We start from the raw sequence: 27,869 nt of genomic DNA on the forward strand, positions 1-27,869 counted from the left end.
GTCTTGCCATATTTTACAAGTAATTCGGTTTCTCATGACCTCAGGTTCCTCCTCAAAATGGGGCAATAATATCTCCCTGCTGAGCTGCTGTGGAAACTGGACAAGGTACCAGAAATACTAGTACTGCCAGGTGTACCAGGCACATGGCAAACAGTCCCTATTATACTGCAGTGCTGTCCTATTCCCAGGCATCTCTTTGGCCATGGCTGTGATACTTAATGCTGGCTTCCTGCTCAGATTACTCACCCTCAGGTCTCAGGCCAGCCTGAGGTGCTCGTTACCGCTAAGACAGAGAAAGAACTCTCCCTTGGAGTAACACGAATTATTTTGCAAAAAATGCTGCAAGGAGCAGTCCTCTAGCACAATACAACTGCTTCTTTCTTAAAGTAACTTGACTCAATAGAACTCTGAGCCTGTGTGTGCAGGCCAGGTTGGTCTGCAAGGAGCACTCACACTGTAAGGAAGTAACTTGTGAGCCCAGGCCAGCGTGGGACACGAACAGAGAAGCAATCCAAAAAAGAAGAGCAGCAGGGTTCGGTAGCCACAAATGAGGGGGAATCTGAACCGGTCAAGATAAGGAGGGGTTTCTCGGAACCACTCTTGGTGAAGGGGTCTCACCAGCTCCCAGTGCAAGAGGGTGGTTGAGATGGACTGGAAGTTGACATGAGAATTCTTCAAGTATCATTTGCAGTTCACTCTATAATTATGCTTCAGTTAACTATATACCAAATGATATATGACCCTCACATCACTATTTCAAGACAGATTTGTAAAGGATGACACCAAGATAGAATCTGGGTGAGCTACCCTTGGCCGGTTGGAGGATCAGAGGTCTGGGTCAGCCTGTTCTGGCCTGCATTCCTCTTGTCTTTGTCCAAGCAATGCCTTTATATAAACACCTAAGGTTCCCTGGCCTGTGGCCAGACATTCTCTTTCATATCAACCTTACACTGGACATTGGCAGACCGGGGGCTTGTCACCTTTCCTCCAGGAAAGGTACGTTGTTGTTGTTGAATTGCTAAGTTGTGTCTGACTCTTTGTGACCCCATAGACTGCGGCACACTAGGCTCCTCTGTCCATGGGGTTTCCCAGGCAAGAATACTGGAGTGGGTTGTCATTTCCTTCTCCAGGGGATCTTCCCTACCCAGGAATTGAATGCTCATCTCCTGCTTGGCAGATGGATTCTTTACCACTGAGCAACCTGGGAAACCCAGGAAAGGCATGTATCTTATTTATTGACATGGGTGTTAGGGATGGGACATATGGGTCTAAAGAATATCCTTGGATCAAAATGGCAAAGCCCCTGGAGGGAGGGAAGATATCCCAGCACTGATGGGTGGTCGTTATTCCTTCAACAATCACCATGCATTTACTATGTGCCAGGCACTCTGCTTGGAAATACAGAACACCACCTCCAAAGTCTCTTCCTGCCTGATAGTGACATTCTTATCTAAAACGTTTCAGGATGCTAAAAGCCCAAGGGCAAGGATCGCTAAACTAGGACTCAAGATTGCAGTTGCAGCTAATTATGTGAAGATATGATTGCTGTGGAAAAGGAGTGGGAGGGCTGAACGACAAAGGGAATGGCGAAGTGTACACACATACACAACAGTTACAGAGATCTATGAATGTGGGTATCTCTATATAAACCTCAAATTGCTGTTACAATCAAGGTTATTATAGAAACCACTTCTTAAAAAAAAATTTTGTTTTTAATTTTATTTATTTGACTGTGCCGGGTCTTAGTTGAGGCATGCAGGATCTTTGATCTTTGTTGCTGCATGTGAGATCTAGTTCCCTGACCCGGGATCGAACCCGGACTCCCAGCACTGGGAGCATGGAGCTTTAGCCACTTGGACCACCAGGGAAGTCTCTAGAAGCCACTTCTTGGAATAGAAGATAATTCCCCTTCTCATGGTCCCTGTACACAGGGGCAGCCCTGAGCTGTGCTGCCCTACGTGAAGCCCTGGCCAGGTGTTCAGGGGCAGCCACTAAGGCTGAGTACATCAGTTTCTCACTCTTGGAAGTCTGAACAGATGCAGCGGCTGGAGACCACAGAGCGCACTTGTGCTAATACCAGGCAGCACTACAGAGGTTGCTGAACTTCTACTGCACAGAGGCCCAGAGCTGCCACTGGCTACTTATGGTCTCAAGTGGGGTCTTCTGAATCCCACTTTGATTCCATAAGATAAACCATTCAGCAATTATGCTTCCCCTTTGATTTCTTTTCATTTTAATTAAGCGCCCAGCATTGGTTTCTGTTGCTTGCGACCAAACAACCAATACACTGCAAGGTCCAGAGTAAGCAGACCCAGTCAGCAGCATGCCACCCAAAACTGAGTCCTAAGAAACCTTATTTCCTTCTACATAGAGAGCGTGAGATTCTGGAGTGCTTTCTGTAAATTCCATTTACTCTCACTGAAACACAAAGTGCCACGGAGATGGATTTGTCACTAGATAGGTTCATTTCGACCTCAGTTCAAGAAGGCTTTGATATCGATGTCCTGAATGGTTCTTATTAAGAAGTTGTTTCAGTAACAAAGTGGCTTCAGGGCACCGATTCTGAGAACACCTGTTCCCTGAGCTGGTAACGGCAGTCTGGGCTTTCCTGCACCAGTGTGTCCAGCCAGCACCTCCCACCTTGGCTGGCCTGCTGACCACCTTGAGTGGCGTGGCCTACAGCCACTTTTCCTAGAAAGTGAGTCCAGGAGGGGAAAGAGCGTCTCCAGTGCAGGTTCTTCCAAGGGCAGAGGGAGGATGGTGAAGTGGGAAGGCTGGCCCAGGGGCTAAGAGACCTGTGTCCTGGAGCCAGCTCTGACAGGCTGCGTGGCTCTGGAGCCTGTCATTCATCTCCCTGAGACCAGTTAATCTAGAGTATTCAAACTGAAGATTTTTTAAAAACAGTATTTGTACTTATCTGGCTTCCCTGGGTCTTAGTTGTGGCGCGCATAGGCTCTCTGATTTTCATGTGGCAAGTGGAATCTTTAGTTGCAGCATGTGGGATTTGGTTCCCTGACCAGGGATCGAACCTGGCCACCTCCTGCACTGGGAACATGGAGTCCTAGCCACTTGACCACCAAGGGAAGCCCCTCAACTGAAGATTTTGGAAGGCACTCTGGTATGGTAGTAACTAGGCAACTTGGTTTCTGGCCCTGACTCTATCACTCCTCTTGGGCAAGTCACTTGGACCCCTCTGAGTCTCAGGGTTCATGCATATGTAAAACATTCTGATGAGAAAAGGTACACGTTGCATACAGAAATGCTTGGTGCAGTGCTTGGTATGTACTAGGCACTGACTACTTGATGGTGGCCACTCCTGATGGTTTGTGTATGTGTCAATTAGGCTGGGCTCTGGTGCCCAGCTAGTTGGTCAAATACTCCTCCAGATGTTGCTGTGAAGGTATCTCATGGATGTGATTAACATTTAGGATCAAGTAAAGACCCTTAACCCTTGATAATGTGGGTGGGCCTCATCCAATCAGTTGAAGGCCTTAAGAGCAAAAATTGAGCTTTACTGGGAAAGAAGGAATTCTGCCCCCAAAACACAAGAATCCTGCCTGTGTTTCCAGCCTGCTGGTCTGCTCTATGAATTTCGGACTTGCCACTCATCACAGTTCCTTAAAGTCACTATCCAGCCATCTAATCATCCTATGGTTCTGTTTCTCTGAAAAATCCTGACTGGCCCACTTGCCCTTGTCCACGAACCCTTCGAAAATATTCACAAGCCTACTAGAATGTTTCGGGTATGGAGAACTCTTAAAAGACACCTTAGTTATCTACAGCAGTAATTCAGAATCTTGCTGGTATAACAGAGCACCCGGTAAACACAGTGACTTGGAAGCAGCCAGCATCAGGTTCAGGTCTTGCCTGTCATCCTCCTGTGACCTTGGGGACCTAGTAGTCACAGCCTTTCCATCTGTAAAATGGACAGGATGTTCTTATCAATCAGAACTGCTGTGAGGATGAAATGAAACCAACACTCTAGAGACACTCTAGAATAACTGAGTAACAAATGAACTAGCATTCTCTTTTCAGGTTCAGATTCCCAGTGGGTCTGGAGCAAGTGACAGGGTGAGGGCAGAGGGCTCAGTGAAGACCACCAACTGCTTAAACCAGGGTCATTTTCTGGCTTGCCAGCCTGCCTGTCTATGGAAACAGAGTTGATTTGATTTCGGTCTCCAGCCAGCTCCCTGAGCCCTCTTTCACATCACAAACAATTCAAGTGTTCCTGGCAGAGCCCATTCATCCCATCCAGCCTGGCCCAGCTGACCTGCTAGGACATTGTGAGCCAGCACTGTCTTCCAAGTGCCCCCTCTCCTTGCCTGTGCGTCTTTTCTCCCCTCAGCCTCTCATGTTAGTTTACTCAAGTATGCAAACTGTTCACAGATTGTTTTGCTCCCACTTGCTAAAACTGGTGACTGGTGGGGATGAGGAGGGAATGTGAGAGAGTAGCAAGGTTTCCTAAGCCAGTTGAGGGGGTGGAGGTGGGTAGAGACGGTAGGCTTTTATGGGGCTCAGCATTAAGTCAAATAATAGCACGAAAGGGTAGACTTTCTGCTGTAGGTAGATGGGCTTCCTGGCACTTAAAATGACCAAACTCCAAGACTGGTCCTGGTAGTTGACTGTGTGTATACCCACCCCCCAACATCCACACCCCTTCTCTTTATAACCCCATCCTCTGTCCTAGAGGCAGGCCTCTGTCATCAGGAAAACAGCCCAGGTTTCTGACACAAGGAGATGATGGGAAAGAGTCTCAGAGAAATAAGAAACAAGGATTCATTGTGGGTTCTAATGCAGTAAAGATGAAGGCTCTGAGGCTTGGAGGCTTAGGTTTGCATCCCAGTTGATTACTTAACCTCTTTGTCCTGCGGTTTCTGTCTGTAAGATGGGGATGGTGATCCCAACATTGATCTCAGAGGGTGCTGATGAGGACTGAATGGGTTGCTATGCATCAAGTGCTCAGCCTGTGCCTGGCAGATGACAAGCTGTGGTGTGCACTGCTCATCAGCATGGGCACCCACCCCTCTTTTTATGCTGGCCTGGCCACAGCCTAGCACCCACCCTGGATCTTCCCATTTCGCTGTCATTGGTTCATTTCCTGGCTCATTGCACCCTGTACCAGGCGCTGCTGAAACACCTGGGCTACACTGGTAAACAGAACAGGCAGACATCCCTGCCCTTGTGGAGTTGACATTTTGTGGTTGGGGGACAGATGAGAAGAACAAAGAGCGAACAGCATGGTATGTTGGAAAGTAAGAACTGCTGAGAGAGAATGGGACTGGGTGAGGGATGTTAGGAATGCCAGAGGTGGGGAATGGGTTGTGATTTTAAATAAGGTGGTCCAGGTAGGCCTCACAGAGAACGGGATGTTTAAACAAACAGCTGGAGTAGGTGAGGGAGCATGCCGCGTAATGATCTGGGGTAAGAGTTTTCTGGGTTAAGGAAACAGCCAGTGCAAAGGCCCGCCTGACGAAAGCACAGTAAGGAACAGAGTACCTAGAAAGGGGACTGGAGAGGCTCCTGCAGATTATACAGGGTTTACAGATCACTGAAGGGTGTGGTGGGCAAATGAACCCTCTCCCCCTAAAGCAATCCACCTCCTAATCCCAGGAACCTGCAGATATGTGACCTTCCAGGGCAAAAGCGATGCTGCAAATGTGATTAAGAATGCTGAGATAGGAAGGTTATCCTGGATTATTCAGGTGGGTTCATTGTAACAGGATCCTTGTAAGAGAAGGAAATGGCAACCCACTCCAGTATTCTTGCCAGAAGAATCCTGTGGACAGAAGAGAAGGAAATGGCAACCCACTCCAGTATTCTTGCCAGAAGAATCCTGTGGACAGACGAGCCTGGCAGGCTACAGTCCATGGGGTCACAAAGAGTCAGACACAACTGAGCGACTAACACACACACACACACACACACACACACACACACACACACGAGTCGGAGTCAGAGAAGGAGGTGGGATGATGGAAGCAGAGGCTGAAGTGATGTGGACACAAGGCAAAGAATGTGGGTAGGCCTCCAGGGAACAAGAAAACAGCTTCTCCTCTAGGGCCCCCAGAGAGTATGCAGCCCTGCAGACATCCTGACCCTTCTCAGCATCCTTACAGCAGCCACAGGAAACTAGTACAAAGGTCTTGGGTTTTACTCAGTGAGATAAGCCACTGGGGAACTCTGAGCTGAGGGGTGAGAGGATCAGTTTTCTGTATAAAAAAATCACTCTGCTGCTGAGAGTTGACTGTAGTGTCTCCCAGCAGATCAATCACAAAGCCCTTGACATAATATAGGTGCTGCCACATAGGACGGCCAGATAGTCTGATGTTTCAAGAGGAGCCAACGAAAGTGATCTTCAACACATGCGAGGGCTGGGTGTCTCTCAGGGGATGCCAATTTGAAGAGAGGCTGAGTAGTGAGAAAAAGAGCATCGTCTTCTACATCAGATGATGCAGATTCTATCTCAACACCACTAATTGTGTAATTACAGGCAGTTTTCTTAACTCTGGGCTTTTGTTTCCTTATCTTGATAATAATAAATACTTCACAGGCTTGGTTATTAAGAAAGCTAAGATAATATATTCATTAATTAGTGAATATTTATGAAGCCATGCAGAGATACCGAGTCCAGAGCTGAGCGAACTGATGATAATCTCTGTCGTGACAGAGCCCAAAGAGGAGGGAGTGAGGGACACAGACATGTAGGGTCTCTGGTGTGGAGTTTCCCATCACTGAGCTGGGTTCTTTTTTTTTTTTTTTTTCCTAGAAAGAGGAAGTATCACTATATTAAAGATTATTAGGTACTTAAGGGAGAGGGAGTGGGGAGTTACTGTTTGGTTACAGAGTTTCAGTTCTGAAGGTACAAATAGTTCTGGAGATAGCTAATGGTGATGGCTGCAAAACAATGAGACTGAATGACACCAAACTCTACACTTAAAAGATGTACAGATAGGTTAGGATGATGCACTGTTAAAAATCTGAATTTTATTGGAGTATAGTCATTTTTTAATGTTTCAGGTGTATAGCAAAGTGATTCAATTATACATATGTTCATTATTTTTTCATCATTTTTTCTCACATAGAGTATCATGGAATATTGAGTAGTTTCCTATATGCACTTGGTCCTTGTTGGTTATCTATTATTAATAATACATAGTAGTGTGTGTGTGTCTGTGTGTTCATTCTAAGCTCCTGAATTATCCCTCCCCACCACCTTTCCCCTTTGGTAATCACAGGTTTGTTTTCGACAATTTTAAGTCTATTTCTGTTCTGTAAGTAAGTTCATTTGTATCTCTTTTTGAAAAAATTAGATTCCACATATGACTGATAACATATATTTGTCTTTGACTTCACTTAGTATGATAATCTCTAGGTCCATCCATGTTGCTGCAAATGGCATTACTGCATTCATTTTTAGAGCTGAGTAATATTCCAATGTAATATGTACCACATCTTAATCCATTCATCTGCAGATGTGAATAGTGCTGCAGTGAACACTGGGGTGCACATATCTTTTTTGAGTTATTGTTTTCTCAAGATATATGTTCCAGAGTGGGATTCCTGGATCATATGGTCATTCTATTTTTAGATTTTAAAGGAATCTCTATACTGTTGTCTATAGTGGTTATAACAATTTACTTTCCCACCAACAGTGTAGGAGGGTTCCCTTTTCTCCATACCCTCTCCAGCATTTATTGTTTGTAGACTTCCTGATGATGGCCATTTTGGGTTTGAGGTGATACCTGATTAGAGTTTATAGATAATAAACTACATTTATTTCTCTGGTAATTAGTGAAGTTGAGTACCTTTTAATGTACCTGTTGGCCATCTGTGTGTCTTCTTTGGAGAAATGTCTGTTTAGTTCTTCCCATTTTCAATTGGCTTTTTTTTTTTTTTGACACAGAGCTGCACGAGCTGTTTGTATATTTTGGAGATTAATCCTTTGTAGGTTGCTTTGTTTGCAAATATTTTCTGCCATTCTGTGGGTTGTCTTTTGGTTTTGTTTATGGTTTCCTTTGCTGTGCAGAAGCTTTTAAATTTAATTAGGTCCCATTTATTTTCATTTTTGTTACTCTAGAAAGTGGATTAAAAAAGATACTGCTGCAATTTATGTCAAAGTGTGTTCTGCCTATGTTTCATAGTGTCCAGCCTTACATTTAGGTCTTTGATTCATTTTGAGTTTATTTTTGTGTATGGTGTTAGACAGTGTTCTAATTTCATTCTTTTACAGGTGGCTTTCCAGTTTTTCCCGCATCACTTATTGAAGAGACTATCTCTTCTTCATTGTATAATTCTTGCCTCCTTTGTTGTAGATTAATTGACCATAAGTGTGTGAATTTATTTCTGGGCTCTCTGTCCTTTCCCTCATCTATATTTCTATTTTTGGATCACTATCAAACTGTCTTGATTACTGTAGCTTCTTGTATAGCCTGAATCTGGGAGTCTGATTCCTCTAGCTTCATTTGTCTCTGTAAGGACTGCTTTGGCTATTTGGGGTCTTTTGTGTTTCCATATAAATTTTAAGATTTTTTTGTTCTAATTCTGTGAAAAACACCATTGGTTAAGCTGTGTTCTAAGAAGCAGGAATTAGCCAGTCAGGAGGAGAAGGCGGTTCAAGGTATCTGCAAAGTTTGGAAATAAGGAAGCATAAAGGACCCAGGGGAACTGAATTTCTTATAATGCGCCAGATATATTGTAGGTGGTGAATACACGGTAATCAGAATTACCTGTATTTCTTCAATGTATTCAGTATCAAGCCCTGTGCCAGGCACTTTATATAGACATTGCTCCTTGAATCACTGCAATCTATGACATATGTACTAGTGTTCCGAGTTTACCAAAGAGGACACTCAGTCTTGGAGAGGTTAAGTAATTTGCCTTAAAGCACAGCTAGTGGTCACCACCATCATTAACAAAAGATGAAGATGCTAAAATCACTACTGCATGAATCTAGGCTACACCAGTGTAGAAATAACCTGGAAAGATCAACAATCACAGGATCTGTATGGACCAGGTCTGTTAATGCAGTGATTTGGCAGCTAGAGCAATGATCCTCTTGGAGTTCATGGATCAAGGCAGCTGGTGGGAGAGGTTAGGAAAGGGATGGAGGGAGATGGCAGGAGGCTGGAGCCTGCATGCTGATGCTCCTTACATGGAATCCCCAAGGGGGAATCCCACCTTGTAGCAGCTAACTGAGCAGAGACCAGGATGCAGGAAGTATTTGGAGATACAGAGGCATGCACTGACCTCCTGGCTTACTGAGCTTCCTACACTGGTGATTTTTCTTTTCTTTACCATGCATGAGTTTCTCTAACTACTACAGTCTGACTCCTTGGATCAGGCCAAGGTCAGCAATGGCCCCTCACTGTCAAATCCAACAGACTTCGCCATTCTCATTTTTCTTGCCTTTCCTTTGCACTTGGTGCTGAAGACCAATCCCTCTGCCTTTAGCTTGAGAACGCCATCTCCCACTCTCTCCCCTACTCTCTGCTTTGTGCATGAGCCCTCTTGGTGCTCATTATCTTCTGGACATCTCTTGCTGCCCCTACTCCCTGGGTAGGGGTGAAAATCCTCACTCTCTGGTCATGAGAGCTTCCGCTCCGTTAACAGAAGTGGCTGGGCTGATTTCCTTGTGTTGGTGCAATGAATGGCTGAGGCTGATGCTGACAAGTGACAAACTGCTGGGAACCATGGGGCTGAAGGTACAGGGGCTGCTGTCAGGCTGCCAGGAGAGAATGAGACCTCAGCTCTCAGAGCTTGGATACCCACAGCATCAAATGTCAGAGAACCCACTTTTTAATCAAACCTGAGTTGTAAGGAATCTAAGCGATGCTCATACAAGTTCCTAGTACTCACTCACAGGAAAGTTATAGTAAAAGGAACAGGAGGAGGGGAAGAAATTTGTGCTGGAGTGTGCCTCGGCTTCCAAAACCAGAACAGCATCACTCTTCTCTTAAGGCTTTGTGAGCAGCCAATTAGAGGAACTTGCTTCCCTGTAAGTCCCCTGACCACTTCTGTTGGTCTTGATGTGTCTCCCTTGATGGGGAGCTACATCTTCTATGGGACTGGTTCATTCTGGACTTTTTAAAAAAAATTTCATATTGCAGTATAGTTGATTTACAGTGTTGTTAGTTTCAGGTGTATGGCAGAGTGGTTCCATTATACAAATATCCATTCTTTTTCAGATTCTTTTCCTATATAGATTATTATAGAATACTGAGTTCCCTGTGCTATACTGTAGGTCCTTATAGATTATCTTATTTTCCTGCCAATGCAGAAGATTCTGGTTTGATCCCTGGGTTGGGAAGATCCCTTGGAGAAGGAAATGGCAACTCACTCCAGTATTCTTTCCTGGGAAATACTATGGACAGAGGAGCAATGTGAGCTATAGTCCATGGGGTCACAAAAAGAGCTGGACACAATTTAGCAGCTAAACAACAAGTGTGTGTAAGTTAATCCTAAACTCTAATTTATCCCTCCCCTTCCCACCTTTGGTAATCATAAGTTTGTTTTTGAAGTCTGAGTCTATTTGTATATTGTAAATAAGTTCATTTGTAGCATTTTTAGTTTCCAAATATAAGTGATATCATATGACATTTGTCTTTGCCTGTACTTCACTTAGTATGATAATCTCTAGGTCTATCAATGTTGCTGCAAATGGTATTTCATTCTTTTTAATGGCCGAGTAGTATTCCACTGTATATGTGTACCCCATCTTTATCCACTCCTCTGTTGATGGACATTTAGGTTGCTTCCATGTCTTGGATATTGTAGATAGTGCCAACATGAACACTGGGGTGCATGCCCCTTCTCAACTTATGGTTTTCTCTGGATATATGCTCAGGACTGGGATTGAAGGATCATATGAGAATTCTATTTCTAGTTTTTTAAGGAACCCCCATACTGTCCTGCATAATGGCTGTACCAACTTACATTCCTACCAACAATGTAAGAGGGTTCCCTTTTCTCGCCATCAGTTCCAGCATTTATTGTTTGTAGACTTTTTGATGATGGCCATTTTGACTGGTGTTTGCTGATATCTCATTGTAGTTTTGATTTGCATTTTTCTAATAATTAGCAATGTTGAGCATCATCCTGGACTTTTTTGCTCACTGGAGACGGTGGGTGGTGGCAGCGTTAATAACACACAGGTTGTCTGCTCATGTACCCATCAGCTCTGCTGTGCTTGAGGTCAAGGATGAGCCTTGCTCATGGTTATGTTTCTTGCTCCAGCACTGTGCCAGGTACACAGAAGGCATTAAATAAATATGCAGGGGATGAAGGAATCAATCTGCGGTTATCTTATGTGACAGAACGGATAGTACTGTGAAGAAGGCCCTTGGAAAGGACAGGGCCAGATGGCAATTGTAGTTCTGCCACTTGGGGCTTTTGATCAAGTTTATCTTCTGCATTTAAAAAATGGTAACGTTTGTGATAAAAAGAATCACATTTGTCAAGCACCTAGCACAACTCCTGGTGCATGGAGGGTGCTTGTAGACATCCCTCAGTCTGCAGGGATTGCCTGCACCCTCGTATCCTCCCCGCAGGCTCACGAGGAGTCGATGGGCACAGCCGGGGTGATCCCTACTTGAAGAGGAGGCTGAGACACGTGTGTGAAATGCCCCCGTACTTCTCTGATTTCTGCTTATTCCTGGAACTGTGTGGGTACAGTGCAAATGAACCAGTGAGCAAGCTGGCAGATGGTGAGAAGCAGCAGGGTTAACATGGCCATAGATACCACCAACCCTTGGAGGGGCACAGAAAAATGTGTGTGTAGCTCTGAGAAGCCCCCATGTCTCCGGCTGCCCCCACACCCCTTATACTGCCTAGCTTCAAGAGGACCCGACAGAAGCCTGGCTTCCACTAGAGCAATGAGAGATCATTTGAATAACACCTCTCAGGTAGGACTTAGTAGCCTACCTCTGGGCTAGGTTTGCTTCTCATCTGTGTGATAACTATGGAGGCCGACCTGGGCACAGCCTGTCCCAGGCCTTGCTTCACACCCCTGCTCAGGCGGCCAGGTAATATGGTTTTGCTCAGATTCTATTCCAGTTGCCTAGGAAATAAGTTCCCAGTAGAGAGGACTTGCAAATGAGGGAGGTAAGGCTGACTGCAAGGAATGGAGCCCTAAGACACATCAGGAATGCAGGCAGAGATGGGCAGAGAGTCCTCTGAAAGACGGGGTGGGGGGCAGCAAGACTGGGTGGTTTCTGAATTGATGGTATTAACATATGCAGGTGAAGTTATATCAGTTAGGGAGGAGCAGGAGAGAAAGAAAAGCTATGAATGAGCTTTCAGGGCAAATTAATAAAAGAAAAAGCTATCGTTGATTGCACCCAAATCTCTGCCAGGGACTCTAGTCAGCATCTCATGTCCGTCTCAATCCTTATTCATTCCTACCTGTTAGCCATTATGACTGAAGAACCAAGGGTGGTTTCAGTGTGCTGTCCTGGGTTAGCTGTGAGCCAGAGGTCACTGGAGGGGCTGTCAGGAGCTTCACAGTTTGGAGGGCAGCCTGCACAGATTCAGGCCCTACTTGGACACTCACCTGCTCTTACTCTCCAGCAATTTACATCTTTGTGCCACTGTTTTATCCTCTCTGAGATGGGGCTAGCTTTAGGACCTGGGCAGCGGAGTTCTCTACAGATTAAATGGGTCATCTCATGTAGAAGCTAAGACAGTTCTTCAGTGCATAGAAAGCACTTGATAACTACAACCTGGGAGGATGATCACGGCCATCACAATGATGGCAGAGATGGGCCCATCAGGCATTTGGATCCACAAACAGGTTAAGCACAACAGTAAAGGAAACCAAAACAAAAAAACAACTATGGAATGGAGAGAAAACATTTGCAAACAATGCAACCTACAAGGGCTTAATTTCCAAAATATGCAAACAATCCAATCAAAAAGTAGACAGAAGAACTAATCAGACATTTCTCCAAAGAAGACATACAGATGGCCAACAGGCACATGAAAAGATGCTCAATATTTCTAATTAATAGAGAAATGCAAATCAAAACTATAATGAAGTATCACTTCACACCAGTCAGAATGGCCATCATCAAAAAATCTACAAACCATAAGTGCTGGAAAAGGTTGGAGAAAAAGGAACCCTCCTACATGTTGGTGGGAAACTAAGTGGATGCAGCCATTATGGAAAAAGGTATGGAGGCTCCTCAAAAATACTGAAAATAGACTTGCCAAATGATCTGGCAATCCTACTCCTGGGCATATATCCAGACAAAACTCAAATTAAAAAAGGTACAGGCACCCCTATGTTAACTGCAGCACTATTTACAGTAGCCAAGACATGGAAACAACCTAAATGTCCATTGACAGATGAATGGACAAAGAAGATGTAGTATATACATATATGCAATGGAATATTAGCCATTAAAAAAGTGAAGTAATGCCGTTTACAGCAACATGGATGGACCTAGAGATTATCATATTAAGTAAGCCAGAATGAGAAAGACAAATACCATATGGTATCACTTACATTGGGCTTCCCTGGTGGCTCAGATGGTAAGGAATCTGCCTGCAATGCAGGAGACCTGGGTTCAATCTCAGGGTCAGGAAGATCCCCTGGAGAAGGGAATGGCAACCCACTCCAGTATCCTTGCCTGGAGAATTCCATGGAGTTGGGGAGTCTAGCAGGCTACAGTCCATGGGGTCACAAAGGGTCGGACACGACTGAACAGCTAACACTTTCACACTTTAACTTTCATCACTTATATGTGGAATCTAAAATATGCCACAAATGAATTTATTGCAAAACAATCTCACAGACATAGAAAACAGACTTGTGGTTGTCAAGGGGCTGGGGAGAGATGGAGTTTGGCATTAGCAAATGCAAATTATTATATTAATACACAGAATGGAGAAACAACAGGGTCCTACATAAGCACAGGGAACTATATGCAATATCCTATGATAAACCAAAATTGAAGAGGATATATATTGTATATATATGTATTGCTGAATCACTTTGCCATAGAGCAGAAATTAACACAACATTGTAAATAAACTGTACTTCAATTTAAAAAAAAGCAGGTTAAGCACAGAATGCCTTTGGATAAACCCAGGCTAAATGAGTTTTCTGCCTAGTAATGCTGTGCCTGTGGGTGTGTTATTTCACCCAGGTGTCTTCATCTGTTAAATGGACTGTGATAAGGTTAAATGATAAAACACATGCAGAAGTGCTTGCCATGGTGCTTGGCCTATAATACGTGCTCAACAAATGTTCACTGTTGTAGAAACAATGACGAACACAAGGAAATGCTACCTGGTCATGTCCCTCATCAAGTAGCCAGTTGGCCTCACGTGGTACCACCTGTTCCTGGCCCTTGTTCACATGTCTACCTCATTCAACTGGTGCTGACAGAGCAGCCATCACGTGCCAGGGGACTTGTGATGGGGGAGGATGGTAAGACACCATCCTGCAGAGGACACAGTAAAAGTGGAATTTGCCCCTCCTGTACAGCCAGGGTATAGTCTCTACCAATGGGGCAGGTCTGTCCCCTAGGGAGCAAGGCAGTGCAAAGCAGAGAGGTTTAAAGCTACAAGCACTGAACAAAGATGAGGATTCTGCTGAGTGAGGGAAAGAGGGGAGAAACCTGCCCCAGTCTTGTGGACGTGGGAAGTTCCAGGTGATGGAACTGTCTGAGCTTTGGCCATCCTGCAACATTTCTCAAACATGCCAAGATGTTCCAAGCCTGTATACCAACTAGTCCTTCGTGCCTGAACTGTTTTTAAGGCCTGCCCTACCCACCCACACTGGGTCATCTTGTGGGTCTCAGCTCCTGTATATTTATCTCTGTACCTGTGTCGCTGAGTAGTGGCAGTGCCCGCAGCTGGAGCGCCCTCTAGAGCGTAGGCCTTGTATGGGTAGGAACCTGGCCTGTCCCATGCACTGTGACAGCCCGAGTGCCTAGAACAGAGCCTGGCCATGCATACGTTACAGCACCTGTGCAGTGTAGAACATTTCAGCCATGTGCTTTCCAACTATTACTCCACTTAATCCTCCCAGAACCTTAAGTGTGAAGAAATCTTATGGTCCCCACTCATAGAAAGCTTGAGAGGTTAAGTACCTTTTGGAAGGTCCAGTGAATGTAGGGTAGAATGTACTCAGTGTTGAAATGCAGGTCTGAGTGACTCCAGGGACAGCACTGCCACAATGCTGCCTGCCGTTGAGTGTATAGTAAGTGCTCACTCAATAGTTTAAAGAGGAAATGAGTGTGAGTACATAGTTTCTCATTTCTTAAAAAATGAGATCATTACACCAAGTTGCCAGGATGTACTGAAGGTAGCAGAGTTTGCAAGAGTGGGGGTTCTGGGTGGGGGCCCTGGCAGAGACATTCAATTCCGTGTGCTGAGAATGGGCCAAAACATAGACAATTAACTCCTGTTGAACGCCTACTAGAGCCCCCACAAAACTATTATTAGCCCCTTTACTAACTGAGGAAACGGGGTTGGGGAGATGAAACAAGCAGCCCCAAGGCACACCCTTGATGAGCACAGCAGAACCTGGGCTCCAAGGCAGGTCTGCGTGACTTCCGCCATGCCTGCGGAGTTTCACTTGACATTTCTGAAATCAAGAGTGAAAGCTGCACATCTCCATGCTTGTTTTTTAGAAAAAACAGGTGGAGGGGGTGGGAGAGAGATTTCAGTGAAACTCTGCAGCTATGTCTATGCATAGAGCCCATTTCATTATTTCCCAATTGATCTGTTTGTTTTTGCTGTAATGTTAGCTGGTTACTAAGCAACTGCTGGAGAGCTAGGATGCTGCACTTTTTTTTGGTAATCAAGTAGTGCCCCCCACCCCCAAAAAGTGATATGGGTAAGTATTTGGGGATCTGATCAAAAGACTGCCAATCAGACTGCTCTGGTATACTGAGTTTCAAGGGGGATATAGCTGCTTCCATTTACTGGGCAGCCCGGAGTAGGGGTGTCTACCTTTCTCCTTGGACAAGTAAGAGTTAACCTCCCTGGGCATCAGTTTGGTCACCTGTTATAACACTTACCTCATAAAGAAGTGATGAAGAGTAGAGGAAATTTATACAGAGCAGCTGGCAGGGATGCTGGTAGCTGGTAAAGGTTCAGTCAATAGCAACTATCATCATTTTTAGCAGTAACGCTTTAACAGGGCTTGGGTAGAGTATTTTGTTGGACATCCATGCTGAAGAAGTCAGTCTTTGGGGGTGTTGTTGGGGCTCACAGCTGCCATGGAAAACCATGCCCTGAATCTCATCCCAAACCAATGCTATATAATGCTGGTCACGAACATATCCACTTTTAGTGTTTGGATCAGGAACAAATCTATCCCACTCACTGGAAAAAATTTTCCTTAAGCCTACGGCAAGTCAATATGGTTATCTTCATGTGAAAAGGACTGCGTGCTGATTTGGGACTTATTCTGATGGAATCATATTCCTTACCAGTTCTCAAAATTTTAGTTCATAGGGATAGTCAAGATCAGAGGTCACACTGACAAGGGATTAATCACCAAAATTTACAAATAGCTCATGCAGCTCTATGTAAAAAAACAAAAACCCAATGCAATCAAAAAATGGGTAGATCTAAAGACATTCTCCAAAGAAGACATACAGATGGCCAAAAAATAACAGGAAAAGATGCTCAACATCATTAATTACCAGAGAAGTGCAAATCAAAACTACAATCAGGTATCACCTCACAATGGTCAGAACGGCCATCATCAAAAAGTCTACAAACAATAAATGCTGGAGAGTGTGTGGAAAAAAGGGAGCCCTCCTACACTACTGGTGGGAATGTAAATTGGTACAACTACTAATGGAGAACAGTATGGAGGCTCCTTAAAAACCTTAGAGTAGACTTACCATATGGTCCAGAATCCCACTCTGGGGCATACGTCTGGGAAAAAACCATAATTCTAAAGGATACATGCAACCTTATGTTCACAGCGGCACTATTAACAGCAGCCAAGACGTGGAGGCAACCTAAGTGTCCATCAAGAGAGGAATGGACAAAGAAGATGGGGTATACACATATATTCAATGGAGTATCACTCAGCCATAAAAAGAATGAAATAATGCCATTTGCAGCAACGTGGACTGACCTAGAGATTACATACTAAGTGAAGCAAGTCAGAAAGAGAAAGACAAATATATATCAGTCATATGTGGAATCTAATTTTTAAAAAAGATACAAATGAACTTATTTACAAAACAGAAGCAGACATATTGAAAACAAACTTACGGTTGCTGAAGAGGAGACGTGGGTGGGGAGGTATGAATCAGGAGCCTGGGTTGAACACATGTACACTACTATGTCTAAGATGAACGGCACTCTACCCAATATTCTGTAATAACCTCTATGAGAAAAGACTCTAAAAGAAGTATATGTATAACTGAATCACTCTGCTGTAGAGCAGAAACTAGCACAACAATATAAATCAACTATGCTTCAATAAAATTGTTTTTAAAAGGTCAGAGGTCATAAACTGGCGGTCTTTGGGGATAAGAAGGTTCTATTCATCCTGAAGACATGTTTGGTCTGACTCAACAGTGTTTCAAGTCTTCAAAAAAAATTAGTTGTCAACACTAGAAATTAAAACATGAAAATCCAGATTTCTTGTTCCTCTTGCAAAATATAAAGACCTTACGCCTGACCTCTACCCTCTCCAGTAAATTCCACATCAGAGTGCACAGATGGCAGCTGCCTGAGAAGGGGACTCCTGTCTCCCTAGCGATGAATCATGCTCACCACCCTTGGCTCCTTTAGGCCAAGGTCCTGGCCCCAGTGGGCATTTGTATTTGTGACTCCTGATATGTCTGTTTCTTCATTTCACAATGTGGAAACAGGCTGCAAAAAACCGAACTGTTGGAAGTCACATGGTTACTTATGGCACAGGGTGCAAGCTGGAGCCAGGGTCACCGTGCAGGCCTCATCCACTGTAACACTCAAATTCAGTGCCATGACATCCTGCTCAGTCCAAGAAGGAAGTAGGCACAGCAGATCAAGAGGGGGCCAGTACGAGAAACAGGCCAAAGCAGGCAGGACTTCCAGGTACAGACTTTTGCAGAGGAAGTCTTGGGTAGCAACATTTGAAAGAGGTTCCCTGTCTTGCCTTCTAAAGCCCAGCCACCTTTGCAGACAGTTATTGATTTCAGCTGCAGAATTGCTCTCTGATCCATCTACCTGTCTCTGCTGCTACTTCCGATCCCTTTGCTGGCCTCCATCTCTCACCAGAATGAATGCAGTGGTTCCCTAACTTATCTCCTCTTGCCCTCCTGACTGTGATCCTTCCCTGATGCAATGAAAATGATCTTCCTTAAATGGATATCCAGTCATGCCATGCTCTCAGTGTTTGTTTTTCCATTGTCCCTCCACCCCTGCTCATAGACTCCTGAGCATACTTTATGAGAAGGCCTGCAGGGCCCACCCTGGCTTCCATCTCTGGCCACATCAGCTCTTGCTGTTCTCCCCATCAGGGCTCTGGCCATCCTGCCTCTCCAGAATGGCTCTCTCTCTTCACCTGCAACATCGCCCCTCTCCTGGTGAACTCCAGCTCAGTCTTCAGGCCTCCACTTAGGTCGAACGCGGTAGGACATCCGTCCTATACTGCCTCCACCCCAGATCAGGCTGACAATCCTGGGAAAGGACACACCCATCACGGTACCTAAAGAGTCTGCCTTTAATCAACTGTCATTCCTATTGGTCTAAAGCTCTGGGATTCACAGATCCTATCTGTGTGGGTCACAAATATGGGGGCCCTAAGGTACCTTGACATGGTTATTCACTAAATGAATGGAAACTCTGGATGGAGAAGAAAAGTCAAGGAAGTCCCACTATCTTCTTTTCATCCTAGATGGGAAGTCACTTCGCTTCTCTGGTCTCTTTTCATAGGTGCACCAAAAGAGGCTGGACGAATCGACAGATGAACGGATAAAGAAGTTGTGGTACCTATATACAACAGAATATTACTCAGCCATAAAAAGGGACACATCTGAGTCAGTTCCAGTGAGGTGGATGAACCCAGAGCCTGTTAGAGTGAAGTAAGTCAGAAAGAGAAAAATATCGTATATTAACACATATATATGGAATCTAGAAAAAATGGTACTGATAAACCTATTTGCAGGGCAGGAATACAGATGCAAACATAGAGAACAGACATGTAGACACAGTGGGGGAAAGAGCAGGTGGGACAAATTGAGAAAGTAGCATTGAAATATATACATTACCATATGTAACAGATAGCTAGTGGGAAGTTTGTGTATAACACGGGGAAATTAATGCTGTACTCTTTGACAACCTACAGTGGTGGGATGGGATGGGGAGAAGGTTCAAGAGGGAAGAGACATGAATACTTAAGGCTGCTTCATGTATTGTATGGCAGAAACCAACACAACATTGTAAAGCAATTATCCTCCAATTTAAAATAATTAAAAAAGAAAGCACTGGATAGGAGCAGTTATTCTCGGCTCAGGGTCTTGGCCTGTAAAGAAAGGAATGGGCTTTTAGGGGCAATTTGCAATATTTCAAAATGCACAAGGGAAACCACACATGTTCCTCTGATGTGGCTACAGGCCAACAGAAACTTCAGGTCACTCTGCAGTAAGAAAGTGCTAATTAATGGGCAATATCAGTTATATCACATTGGGTAAGGTCATGATTAGCAATTATTGACATCTTTGATCAATAAAACACAGGAAGATATAACACAGTCTGAACAGTTTGTTCATGTGTAATGTTTTTCAAATCACAAGGACCATGAGGCAAAATAATAAAACAGTCTTTGGATGGGAGAGCAGAGACCAGACTTTTAAGACGGGGCCAGTTCACCTTTCAACTAGCTGGAAGGAGGTCTCCACAGGTGCTCCTGCACAAGAGCCGCAGAGGGTGCAGGGTGGGCTGTGGTCCAGTCCTGAAGCCTCTCTCTGGCAGGTGGAGCTCAGCTCTACCCCCCACCATCTTTTCCCTTGGAAACCCTACCTGATGCACCCAGAGTCTGTCACCAACCTGCAAGCAGCTGAGGTGTCAGGATTCACAAGAATCAGGGGCTGAAAGCGCGGTCTTGCCACGCGGGGGCGCCCTCACTCCACACACTGAGATCCCAAGGCCTGGCTGGAGCCGGAGGACAGCTCCATTCCTGAAGCCCCCGCAGGGTCGTGGGTTCATGGTGCTCAGCGCCACTGCCCATGTGTTTTGAGAAGACATCCTCCCATCCTGCCTGACTGAGGGGTGTGTTGCCTTGAGGTCATTCATCTGTGATTCTTAACCGAGACAGGCTGGAAGGGACTCCACCTGCTTGGGGGGGAGAAACATCCCAAGATAAGCCTGGATGGAAACTCAATTCAGAAAGTGGACAGAGAACACCGGTGGCCTTCCCCTGCTCTTGAGAGCAAGGCGGGGGTTGGGGGGATGGGACGGGTGTGCTCACATCAAACACATACTCTGGCTTCAGGACCAAAGGTTTAAAGACTCTTGTGGGAGCTCTTTTAAGACTGTAAGACTGAGAGACAGACAGGTACACAGGTTGGAGGGAAGTGGGGAGGGCCAGAGACCAGGCGAGCAAGAATTCTGATCCTGCTCTGTTAGGCACAGTCATAAGCCACAGAGCATCCAGACAAGTATGAAGCAGGCAGGCTGTAGAGCTGCGGTCCGAAAGATGTTGGTTCAAATCCTGAAGCAGCCCAGGTGTACCTGAGCCTCCCTGTTCACCACAATAACAGGGAGAGTGGAACCATACCTGCCTTTTAAACTTGATGTATGGATCCAGCAGGATAATATATGCAAACCACCCCACATGGTACCTGGATCAGGAAGGCACTCAGGAACACAGGTAACTCATGCTGACATATGACAGGGATAAAGGGTTAAAACAAACTTTGACCAGTTATATGTTGTGACTTCAGTTTGCTTGCTTGGGGACTTTCAGGCTAGATGGAGTCTGCAGTCCCTTCCGCTTCAGATGGTTTGTTATTCCGTAACAAATGCCACTCCCCACACAGCCATTTATGCCTCTCACAACTGGAGAGCTTTCTCCAGCTGCTGGACACCTGCCCTCCACATTGGGAGGGCTGGAAGGGAGTCACAGCTGCCAAGGCAGCAGCAATGGTCAGTACATGGCCCTGCCCAGCCAGCTGCCCTCAGCTCCCACTTTCATAGGTATGCAGCCCTACATACCAACTCCGCATCTCAGTCCCTCAGTCTCCCACTGGGAAAACAAAGATTAATAATGGTACCTGTGGCAAGGATTGCAAGGGGAGGGAATGAAGTCCCCCTTGTCAGAACTTCAGAACTGTGCCAGGCACTCAGCGAGCACTTCAATACATGTTAGCCATCACCACCACTTTGATTTGTTTTACAGAATAGGCAGTGATCTTACTAGAATGCTTAGATGAAGGCTGTCTGATCCAAAATTAGAAGAGGGATGTTTTCATGAAAGCTATAGACAGAGCATTAGACTGGGAGACGAGATGCTTCCTAGACCAAGCTCTGCCTTGAACATTTCATGAGGTAAACTGGGATTTCAAGCCAATAGTCAGAAAAATGAAGGCACTGGGTAGCCTTAGGGCCCCTCCAAACCGGGCAGTCAGGGGCCCTATCCCTGGGTGGATTTAGGTAGTTCCCCTCCCCTTCTGTGTTCCAGCCGCCCCATTCAGAGAGCGGGCATTGGAGCCTGCACCCCGCGCGTCCTCACCTGAGGTACTCATAGAGTCCGTACATGGGCAGGAAGTCGATGTCGGACAGGAACATGTAGGGGGTGCCCACGTGCTTCATGGCCACGTTGCGCAGCAGGTTCACAGGGTAGAACTGGCCCTCTTTGTACACGATGTGGTAGGCCACGTTGTGGCGGCCCATGAGCACCTCGGAGCCCTGTGCGTAGCGGAGGAACTGCTGGGCTTCGGCGTCCGACAGGTAGAGTGCCAGGCTGACGGGCCCCTCCCAGTGCTTGCAGATGGCCTCCAGCATCTGGAGCCTGCAAGAAAGGACACCTGACGCACCTGCGCATGCGCGGGCCTCACCGGCGTAACAAACCATTATCTGCGTATCTGCGCATGGTCCGCCAGCCTGGGGCAGGTGCCAAATCCAAACCCCTGCTCTAAGCATTAATTAATCACTGAGTGACGGGGGCCAATCACCACCTCAGTGCCTTTATCTATAAAATGGGCACAAAACTCACCTTTTTGCTTCTAGCCTTTGAATGTTTACAACCAGACAGGTGACATGGAGTGAGTCACATTTCACTATAAGCCTTTTCAGGCTCCTCTTTTCAATAGTGGGTGGGGAAAAGTACATGAAATGATGTAAAGATCCCTTTCCAGTTTAAAACTCCCCCACCTCCCCCTCTCACTCAGCAAAGATAGACAGCAGTGCTACTACTCTCCTGAAGCAGGGACCAGTATAGGAAGCTTAGCCAAAGGGAGGCCATGAATTACAAGGAGCATGAAAACAAGCTGTAAAAATAAGAGTAATAATAACCACAATTATCGATTCATTACTATGCATCAGACACTTCCCAAATCCTGTGCCCCCCATCTGTCATTTCCCCCACTCTCCTGATGAAGGAATTGAGGCTCCAGGTGCCCAGTCAGCTTTAGTTCTTGGACCTGGACTGTGTGGACAGGTATCTGGACAGGACTTTGAAGACAGTGAAAAGAAAACACTGGCAAAGGGAAGGAAAAAAAACAAAACATGTGAATGCTGGAGACAAAAGTGAGCCTGGGGGATGCTGTCTTCATTTTTCAGAGCCCTTACTGCTACAGGGCACCTTGCAATTTTGCAAGGCTACCTGGGAGACACTGGGCCATGGAGAGTGGGGGGGCGGGGAATGGAGCCCAGATAAAAAACAAAAGGTGCTTCCAACCAAGAGGGTTCTGCAAAAATGTTTGAAGAAAGATCTAGAAAAAAAATATTTTTCCCCCAGAAGCATTAGAAGTGCCTGCTACATAAAAGTCCATGGTTAAAACAACAGCAAAAGCCTATTTCAGTTTTTTTCCCCCCTACCCAGCAAGAGGTACAGAATCAGAATGCTCACTTTATTTGGACAATTACCAGGAAATAGATTCCATGCATTTCCATGCTTCTAAGCAAAAGAAAATGGGCACACCTGTCTTGTGTCAATGGTTTTCCTGATGGACTTTCAGTTTCCTCTCAGTAATTCTGTGAATTGGTATTGCCTGGATTTGCTTTCTCTTTCACTAAGGATTAAGGTATTCATTGGGGTAAAATGCCCTCTATTTCTCATACTTTATAGCACTTGTTAATCAAATTGACCACAGCCAGTTTTGAAAGAGGCATTATATTCTCCACAATGCTTGATTTCACTGAAATTTGTGTTCAGCCTCTGCTACAAGGCCCCTGGTTTCTGCTGGGCTCTGAGAACCTGGGATTTTGAATAACCCCACCTGCATCTCAGTCTCTGTCTGCAAAATGGAAGGACTCTGCAACTGGACGAGAGAGCTGTTTATACAAAGCCTTTGAAATTTGGGGAGTGAAGGGCAAGGATAATTTCTGCATCGATGTGTGTCAGAACTGCTAGAGGAGATGGGATGCAGGAGGCATGACTGAGTGTGAAGGGAGGCCAGCTTTGGCTGGGGACTCTCCCACTGACCTGCTTTTGGACTCGGTGTCTTGAGTTTTCTAAGCAAGGAGGAAGCCCTGCCTAATCCAGCTCGTCTTCCCCTCCTCAGCAGAGTTTAGAGTGAGGACAGAGACACAAAATACTTAGGGTTTTCAGGAGAAAGGTGCTGCTAATGTGACAAACATCACATCCACGTGGACTCTACAGGAAACAGCGCCAGAGGTTCCAGAAAACCTCAGTGAGTGAAAACGAGTGATGGCTTGACCACTTCCTGTCTCTCTGCCACCGGCTCCAATCTCTTTTGTCCTTTAAAACCAAGCTCTCTGCTGGGATCTGAGCAACAAGCAGACAGACAAACTGAGATTCATCATAATGATGATAATAGAGAGAATGTGATCGTGATACAATAAATCTCCACCACATATCTGTTGTTTACGGCATGCCAGCCACATTTGGGCTGTTAGTACTTTTAAGACTCACAGTAATGCTATAAACACAGTGCAGATTCTCATCACTGTGTTACAGGGGAGGACGCTCCAGGAGGTGAAGTGACTTCTTTCAAGTCACATAGCTACAAGGTAGACAGGCTGGATCCACATACCCAGGTCTGACTCCAGCACCCGGGATCCAGGCCACTACTCGACATGAACTGGGTTTGGCTGAGAAAGATGTCTCCATCACCTCTCCCCCCAAACTGGAACCTGGTCTAAGCTTGGCATAAGCTTCCCTTTATTCCCTCCTCCTCCTCTTCCTCCTTGGTCTCTCTTGGGGTCAGAGGTCCCCCATCCTCTTCATCCTTCTCCTGGTTGTTTCCCCCCAAACACAGTTGTTCCCTAAGGTCTATCCCGGTGTAGTTTTGTTGACACTGAGTTTTGTGCTGAGTCTTTCTTAGGTAGGAAGATAAGGATCTGGCATATCAAGGACCTGGACCAATAGAGAGGGTTTCAAGAGACAAAGATTAATTCTGCAACTGCAGTATCATCCATTTGGAAAGAATCTCTGAGATTTTCAGTCTGATTACACCCTTGTTATAATGAAAGGGCTCAGCCTCAGGGAGGGTCTTGACTTGCTGAAGAGCACATGGTATAGGAGAGGAAATGCTGACACCAGGACCCCTGTCCTGATGCTCTGTCCCCTGCTCTCCACTCCCCGTCAGAGCCCACCATCGCTTCATGCTGGGAAGAGGGGGGCAAAGACTTAGGAATGCCTAGAGATGTCTGGAAGGCCTAGAAAGAGGCAGGGCTTCCCCCAGGGAGTCCTACTGAGACAGGGAACCCCAGACAGTCTGTGGAGGTTTCAGGGAGCAGGCAGGGAGATGGCCGAGTCTAAAACCTAGAAGACTGGGCTTGGAAGGAATTCTAGAATGTCAGTCATTCCAAGCAGCCAGGCAGGTGGCCACTCAGCCTCTGCTGGAATGGGGAGTCCGCTCCCTACAAGGCAGATGACTCCAATCTGGTACCCTGAGCAAGGCAGGCTGAGGGGTCCAGAGGGTAACTGAGGGTTCTAGGCTCAGGCAGAACTAGGTCTGAACTCTGACCTGTGTCAGTATCTCTGGGCAAGTGACCATAGTTGTTTGTGCTTCCATTTCCGCACATGCATATAGGGGACAATAATACCTTAGTCAATGACAAATTGGCTATAAACTCTTCCCCCTCTATCTACATGCTTTGCTATTACCCTCCCCCTCACTGATTCTGGGCTGGCCATGGGATGTGCTTTGATTGATGGGGCATTAACAAATGTGACACAAGCAGGGGCCTTGAAAAGTGGTTGTTTGGTGGGGCTTGCCCAGAGCTGCTCCTGGAACCTTGTGACCGCTGCCCTGTGAACAGCCTTACTCATGACCATCAAGTGTCTGTCACAGAACTGGATATGCAGCAGGCACTCGGTACATGGGGGCTTTCCTGGTGGCTTAGTGGTAAAGAATTCGCCTGCAATGTGGGAGCTGCAGGAGATGTGGGTTAGATCCTTGGGTTGGGAAGATCCCTTGGAGGAGGTCATGGCAACCCACTCCAGTATTCTTGCCTGGAGAATTTGATGGACAGAGGAGCCTAGTGGGCTACAGTCCACAGGGTCACAAAGAGTTGGACATGACTGAAGCAACAGCACACATCCACGCTCCATACTTGACACCTATGATTCCTGCCTTTCAAATGCGCATGCCTCCAGCAAATATCTATTGAGCATCTACAACATGCAGGTATTGTGCTGGGCCCCAGAATGAATGAGAAAAACAAGGTTTTCAAACGCACTTCTGGAGAGAAGATAATAAGCAGACCAAGATAAGATCAGAGTGAACTGAGGGCTAGAAGGGCCACAGAAGAGGAAACGGGATGAAGAGTAAGGGTGAGGGCAAGTGGAAAGGTCAGTGTGAACCCTGGACAAGGAGAACGACTGGTCTTGATCTTGAGAAAGCCTGGGCGAAAAGGTTTCCAAGAGGGAGGAGCCCTTGGGATACAGAGTTTTGTGTGTTCTCAAGTAAGAAGAAACAGGACCAGTGTGGATGGCATATGGACAAGGGAGGGGCAGAAGGAGAGAGGTGTTGGGGGATGGTCAGGGGTCAGGTCATACAGGGATGTCAAGGTCTCAGTGGGCAGCTCTAAGACTATTCTAAAGGTGATGAGAATGCATCAGAGAGTTCTAATGATGAGACCTGCTGTAAATATATTTAAAGATTGCCCTGGCCATTACATGGTGAAAGGAGTACTTTTCACTCTCTAGAATGATGCTTTCCAAGCTTCAGCAGGCTCAGGGTCACCTGGGAGGCTTATTACAACACAGATTCCTGGGCCCCACTGCAGAGATCCCTGCTGGGCAGATCTGGGGTGAGATCCATGTATTTGTGCTCTAATAAGGTCCCAAGAGATGCCGTGCTGCGATGGGACCTAAGAATGGGACCCTGTTAGCTCAGCTCATGTTCTCTTTCCCTCACTTGCAGAAAACAAAGAGCAGGCCCATCAGACACATGAGTCCCTGGAACTGCAGTTGGTATTTCAAGGGCTTCATTCAAGAAGCAGAGAAGAGCGAGCGTCTTCTGGCCAGGTGGCAGGGATGCTATAATAAGGATCCCTCCTGGCCAGCTCCCTCTGTCCTTTCGACCATCCTCTGGAGTGAGTGGCCGGGCAAGGAACCGCCCTGCTGGGTCCCCCGCTGCAGCAGGCGATATTCATTCTTTCTGAACAGAATTCTAGAGGGAGCCGGGCACAGGAGCCCACATGCCGGCTCCCCTAATTCGTTGTGGCACTCACGTAGGGCCTACTTCTGACTCAAAGGTTTACAAACATACCCGGAATGTTTCTTCAATTAAAAATCAATCCAAGAGGCACCAGTCAGCCCACTGCATCATAACTGGATGTGTGGGATGGATGGAAGGAGGCATTTCTGCCGTCTTCATCAGCTTGTGTGCTACTGCTTTATAATTTCTGATTATGTCCCGCTAAGCGTCTCTTGCTTGGGTGTGGAATTCCTTGGATTCTCTGAGGTATTGTCTGGATGGCAGTACTTGTCACAATGCGTTAGTGGGGATCACATGTCTGCCATGCTGGAGGATGCGTGTGCTTTGAAGGGAAGGCATCTGTGGCTGGTATTTGCAGTTGATGTGAGAGGTGCCTGGCCTGTCTTTAAGTGGGTGGTGAGGGCAGGTGCCAGGTCTACTGCAGCCCAGGCCTGGAGGATGCTCTGGGCATGAAGGAGGGGCTCTGTCCTGTCTGTATTATTTTGTTGATAACAAGTATATACATAATGACGGATTTGGGTTGTTAATAATTAATTTTTTTTCCTTTTTTGGGGGGGTGCCACAAATGTATATAGGATCTTAGTTCCCCAACCAGGGACTGAACCTGTGCCCCCTGCAGTGGAAGTGCAGATTCTTAGCCATTGGACCACCTCTGAAGTCCTTTCCTTCTAATTGTGAATTCCAGGTTGCAAATGCCATAGCCAGCATAAAGGTGAAAACCATTAAGAGAATTGTGCTAGTATTTGGGGCGCATTTGCTAGTCATTGGGTACTTTCCAGTCTCTTACTTTATAAAGCATAGATGGCAACCTATGAACTTGACGGTATTACTGTCACTTCATAGGTAAGTAGAGTGAGGCTCAAACAGCCTAAATAACTTGTCTAAATTCATATGGTTAGTCTGTAGTGAGACTTGACTTTGAACCCAAGTCTTCCTCTCCTTTTATCCCCCTACCTCATTTTACCTCTCCTAAATATCTACCCTGTGCAGATGCTGTGGTCAGAGTCTCTGGATCCAGCAAGCACTAACTGAACATCAATATGTCCCAGGGCTTTCCCAGAGAGT

At 45.9% G+C, this 27,869-nt stretch overlaps 1 protein-coding gene and 2 long non-coding RNA genes across 7 annotated transcripts in view; 2 read left to right on the forward strand and 1 right to left on the reverse strand.

The window, feature by feature from the left end:
* Window positions 1-27,869, reverse strand: part of LARGE1 (LARGE xylosyl- and glucuronyltransferase 1) — a 607,716-nt gene that overhangs the window by 8,930 nt on the left and 570,917 nt on the right. For all 5 annotated transcript variants that reach the window (XM_081591375.1, XM_081591376.1, XM_081591374.1 and 2 more), the window contains one exon: window positions 21,686-21,964. In XM_081591375.1, the coding sequence (XP_081447501.1) occupies window positions 21,686-21,964 (279 nt within the window). The remainder of the gene's footprint in view (window positions 1-21,685; window positions 21,965-27,869) is intronic.
* Window positions 1,705-5,942, forward strand: LOC145545949 (uncharacterized). The gene is made up of 2 exons (XR_014082359.1): window positions 1,705-5,756; window positions 5,815-5,942. It is a non-coding gene; the product is annotated as an uncharacterized LOC145545949 (long non-coding RNA).
* LOC145545948 (uncharacterized) lies at window positions 22,090-26,894 on the forward strand. The gene is made up of 3 exons (XR_014082358.1): window positions 22,090-22,217; window positions 22,554-22,701; window positions 26,508-26,894. It is a non-coding gene; the product is annotated as an uncharacterized LOC145545948 (long non-coding RNA).

Source organism: Giraffa tippelskirchi, chromosome 4, assembly GCF_054371585.1.
Source record: "Giraffa tippelskirchi isolate mGirTip1 chromosome 4, T2T-mGirTip1v1.2.pri, whole genome shotgun sequence".
Lineage (NCBI taxonomy): Eukaryota > Metazoa > Chordata > Mammalia > Artiodactyla > Giraffidae > Giraffa > Giraffa tippelskirchi.